This window comes from Oryza glaberrima, chromosome 2 (genome assembly GCF_000147395.1).
Source record: "Oryza glaberrima chromosome 2, OglaRS2, whole genome shotgun sequence".
NCBI classification, from domain to species: domain Eukaryota; kingdom Viridiplantae; phylum Streptophyta; class Magnoliopsida; order Poales; family Poaceae; genus Oryza; species Oryza glaberrima.
Window position 1 is genome coordinate 8,489,506 of NC_068327.1, and position 5,049 is coordinate 8,494,554.

The 5,049-nt window shown below is 41.9% G+C and overlaps 1 protein-coding gene across 1 annotated transcript; it reads right to left on the reverse strand.

Moving 5' to 3' along the window:
• Positions 1 to 430: 430 nt before the first annotated feature.
• Positions 431 to 4,661, reverse strand: LOC127763777 (serine/arginine-rich SC35-like splicing factor SCL30). The gene is made up of 8 exons (XM_052288570.1): positions 4,531 to 4,661; positions 3,522 to 3,675; positions 3,084 to 3,161; positions 1,949 to 2,113; positions 1,823 to 1,863; positions 1,511 to 1,571; positions 1,228 to 1,410; positions 431 to 808 (listed from the first exon to the last, which is right to left on the reverse strand). Exons 2-8 carry the CDS (start codon positions 3,665 to 3,667, stop codon positions 685 to 687), a joined length of 798 nt encoding a protein of 265 aa, XP_052144530.1. The 5' UTR covers positions 3,668 to 3,675; positions 4,531 to 4,661; the 3' UTR covers positions 431 to 684.
• Between the last annotated feature and the right edge of the window lie 388 nt (positions 4,662 to 5,049).

Below are 5,049 nucleotides of genomic sequence, written 5' to 3' on the forward strand. Positions count from 1 at the left end.
GGAGATGCGGGAGAGAGAGGAGCGAAAGCGAGAGCGGCGTGAGGAGATGGGTGCGGGGAGGGGAGGAGGGGGAGACGTGGGGGATTCTGAGGCGTTAGATTATAAGATTTTGAACCATTGAATGTGTTACATGATGAATGAGTAAAAGCATTCGTTGAATTATAGGGTAGAAGATTTTGCTATATTTCATCTATATTCATGATAATATGTTATCTAGTTCAATAATATTTTACTACTCCCTCCGTCCCAAAATATAAGCATTTTTAGCTACAGATTCATAGCTAAAAATTGCTATTGCTATGTTTTAGGACAGAGGTACTATATTTTAAGGCGAAAAGAGTTCCAAAAGAAGTCGACGGCATAGTTCGACTCCGCGTGCACAGCAATTCAAGCGCATGAGCACATGGCAAGCACAAGAATACACAAGGCATACGGATAAGTTTAACACAATACAATGCCATGCAGCAAGTCTAAGGTTTCATCACACACGACTCAAAATGTCTCCATCCACTGAGAAGCGAGCACACACAATGGTGACGATCCAAGTCCTCCGCTACCAAACCACGACAGATGCTAGCATTACAAGTTTTACAACAAGCCCAAAAGGGTTTTTACTTAAACTGGTCCGGTCTGACCAACAAGAAGCTAGAGAGGATGTAGCACAGCGTGCGCAGTGTTCTTCTGTTAGTCACTGCGGGCAGGAGACCCGTCGGCAGACCTGGAGCGGGATCCTGGAGGCGATCCTGAGGATTGCCTGGGGGACCTCCGGTGCGGAGGGGATCCATCGCTGTCAGCTGGCGGCGACCTCCTGTGAATATAAATGCTTTCAGTGTATGACCAGAAACCCAAGAAGGCATTTCATGAGGTAGGTACTACCTCCATCCCAGAATTAAGTTAATCTAATACTGGATGCGACATATCCTAGTACTATGAATCTGGACAGGTACTAGATTAAGTTATTCTGGGACGGAGAGGGTATATTTTTATATATATCCCATAAGTAACGCACATACGACCAAAATGACTACATGAGTATGCGGAAAATATTCGAATGCTTTCCCCTAATCCAACAGCAAGGCACAACAGCCATTCAATTTTTACTGGAATATCATACACTAAAAGTCTATCGTATGCTACTTTTCAACCATTTTTGAGGCGAGAAAAGCAAACCAATGCAGAACTTTTGCATTGCAAAGAGCAATGGAAGTAAGAAGCACTCGAACTTACTTTTCATAACCATTATCAGCATCACGCTGGTCCCCATCTTTATTGGCAGGAGAATAGGATCTCCGCTTCTTGTCTACTTCATGTTCTTTTGGCTGACGCCTAGGAGATTTTGCACGATGTGTGTCTTTTCTCTGTGGGGATGCGGAATAGTCATCTCGTCGTCTTGGAGCAGGAGAGTATGACCTTTAAAGAAAACATGTAAGTGAGAGAATCATGAATGAAGATAATGGCTTAGGAATCACATATAGCAACAAAAAGTAAACAGGAACTATAATTGGTCTACCTTGACCGTGGACGACCACGATAACGGGGAGAGCGGGAACGCGAACGTGAACGAGACCTCCCTGTAAGAACAGATGGATGCCTCAGTAATTCGGTGTGGCAACAAAATAAATTAGAAAATTACATGCATTTAAGAAAAGAAAATTAACAAAAACTTAAGATTGACCAATAGTACTAATCTGAAATCTGAAACATACGGTTATGTGTGCAGCAAAAGGGACAAGTATTCCAAGCATAATTACAGAGCACACAAGATTCTAGATGTGCATTTAGAAATGCACAAGATCATGAATGATGAGAAATGAGAGAATACCGTAATGGGATGAACGACGGCCTTCATGGTCAGAGTACCCTCTGCAAAGCAACCACACAAAGTCATTGTAAACAAGCACAAAACAGAATATTAAGCCGCACGTTCAAGCAGTAATGGGAACAATACCTGACTCTGGCTCTACTGCGCATCTCTTCTGGCCTTTTCCGTGACTCAGCAGCAAGAACAACAGTTATCTCCCGGCCAAAAACCACCTGACGATTCATATGATATTGGGCCTCAGAAGCATCATAAGGGTCAACAAACTCCACGAATGCAAACCCTCGCGGTTCCCTGTATATGTATATTTTATGAGACAGTTGTTTGAGGAAAATTGATGGTAAAACTAACAAATAAGAAGGTGCAAAATGTTCATGTGTAGTGTGTGTCTGCCATGTTACCATCACAGTTCAAAACTCAATGTACCCTCTATGATTCTCAGTGAAGCACAGTTAAAAACTTACGAACATTTCCAGCAAAAGGGAAGCAAGTGTTGCAAAAAGCAGTTAGATGTCCAGGCTCTATTATCTGAATTTCTTGTATAACACTACGTATGGTGATCCTCATAAAGAGCATCTTCACAGAAGCATTCGCTTCAAGTTCCCGAATGTGCGAAAAGTCAAGATAGAACTTGAAATCAACTTCTCGCTTTTATCTTCGCATGCACCACCCAGTACAACTCTCTTATCTTCTCTTCGTGAAATTAATTTTCTCAATGAATCAAATCTTGTCTTCATAGAAGAACTTCTTCATTCGGACAAGACTCTATCTTGCCAAACAAATCAATTGTTAGGAATATTGAAAAGTATTCTTCAAGATCGTATTTACTTCAATCCAGTACGACCCTGGGAATAGTTTCAGGGAAAAACTTCTTATGATATTAAGTGCGTAGGAGAAAGAAAGCAAAAATATGGGTTACCACATTAGTGAATTACATGCTCTAGTGACATGAAAAAAAATTACTAAACACATCATCAGATTAAAAAAATGATTCAAGCATTTCAATTAATGGAGCTAAATGAAAAGGTGACTGCAGTAATTGATACCACACTGAAGCTGGAAAATGTTCACGCCAAACCTCCGTTGTGATTTTTTTTATTTCCAGTCTATTGAATAACTTTAGAAAAGCTTGTAAGCTTATTGCAGCGACAATACAGAGAAACATACAGACTATCTACATTTACTATCCTAACATTATAACAAACATTTTTTTGGCGATTGCCAATCAACAAACCAATCAACAGAGTCATTAGCAACACTTTACCCGGTATAATAATCCTTTGGCAGGTAAACATCTCGAACAGGTCCAAACCTTTCAAAAGGAACTCTAAGATCCTCCGCTCTGCCAGAGTTAAGAGAGCCAGTCAAATTGAATAAATCTGCAACCTCCGAAATATTATACTCCCTCCGTTTCTAAATATTTGATGCCGTTGACTTTTTTAAACATGTTTGACCGTTCGTCTTATTCAAAAATTTTAAATAATTATTAATTCTTTTCCTATCATTTGATTTATTGTTAAATATACTTTTATCTATACATATAGTTTTACATATTTCACAAAAGTTTTTGAATAAGACGAACGGTCAAACATGTGCTAAAAAGTCAACGGTGTCAAATATTTAGAAACAGAGGGAATATTTATTTATTTCATTAAGAATATAGTCATTGAAAAAAGGTGCTACGGTTATACAGTTCCAGTACCTGCAGCTTAAAGGGATGTTGCGGACCAGGAGACTGCCAGAACCCTGTTCCTTCCGTCCTCCATATCCCCTCCTAGGGGGACTTCTTCCTCTGCCACCATATCCCCTCCTTGGTGGACTGCGATAAGGTGGACTATACCTCCTCATTGTTTTGTCTGCAATTACACGTAAATACAGGAACATTAGCGATAAGAAGACAAATGCAACCAAAGAATAACTGCCAAACTTGTCAGCACAGATATAGTTTTTTGTTAAGAATAATATACTACAGCGTAATTTAAAAGTATAGGGAACAAAAAAACCCATAGGTAACTTCAAGTACATGGAAAGAAGTCTTCAAACACAAGCATGGCATCATGTTAAAAAGGATTTAAGATTAAAAACTACCAAATCAAAATTGGCATAGCCCAATGAATCATGCACCTTGCAAGTTCATGCGCTATTCACATCAGTCAACAAATCTGAGTAGTAAACACTGTTCCAAAAATTTTGAATTGCAGCTCAAATTTCGAACTATGACTTTCCTTTATCCTTTGGATCTAAGGATACGATAATGGTATAGAACACAGTAACAAACAAATGAATACATCGATATAACACCAAGATCCAGCATATTAAGTTGATCTAGAAAATAGCAATTACTCCCAACCACCCACGTACCCAGCTCCAACCAAGAATTTACTGCATATATGACTAATTCACGACAACTCTGAAGCAACAACCCTAGCCTTCAACCCCGACATGGCAGGAGGGGATCTGAGATTCAGAAACCTTGCAGCTACGGGGTAAAAACAAATAGAACATTCCCTATCTCGTTAAACCGCTCGTCAAGGCATCTCCAGCAAGCGAAACCGCCGAATCCCGCGCGGATCTAAGCGGTGACGGGCGAGCTCGCTGACACGCCGCAGGCGGACCTAGGGTTTTCTGTGGCGGCAGACACCGCACGCACGAGCGCAGAAGAACACGCATACGAGGTACGGAGAAGGAGGGGGGGGAGGAGCCAGGGTTACCGGGTGAGTACGCTTGCCGCCGGCGAGGCTCCGTCGCTGCCGCTGCCGCTGCCGCCGCCGCCGACGCGGGGGTGGGGAGGGTAGGCGAGTTGGCGAGGGAGAAAGCGAGGCGACCGCGAGGCGAGAGGGAGAGCGCGTCTCCCATAGATAAGAGAGGAGGTGGGTGGGCTCTTTTGGGCCTGGGCTTTAATGGGCCGTAGGACGTTCACTGTTTCGGCTTTTCAGGCCCAATAAGCTGCTAAGGGCTAACGCGTCCACCCGGCCATACCGAACAGCTCTCGGCCCTCGGGCCTAGGAAGAACATTTTTCTATCTTTTTATTCTTGGCTAAATAACCAACCAGCTGATGAATATACCGTGCATTGAAAAAAAAAAAAGGCTGCTATATACCGGAATACGGTTCAAAAACAGGATGATACCGGTTAGATATCAAGTCCTAATAGGCTAATACCTAACCGGTATCAGGTGATACTTATCAAATATCATGCTGTTCTACCACGTATCAGGTGATACCTATCAG

Bases quoted from the DNA above. Each gene is read 5' to 3' on its own strand.
- LOC127763777 (XM_052288570.1), bottom strand. From the start codon at position 3,667: ATGAGGAGGTATAGTCCACCTTATCGCAGTCCACCAAGGAGGGGATAT. The intron at 3,162-3,521 runs GTACTGGAACTG...TAACTCTGGCAG, and splicing joins AACATCCCTTTAAGCTGCAG to AGCGGAGGATCTTAGAGTTC. The intron at 1,572-1,822 runs GTATTCTCTCAT...CTGTTCTTACAG, and splicing joins CCGTCGTTCATCCCATTACG to GGAGGTCTCGTTCACGTTCG.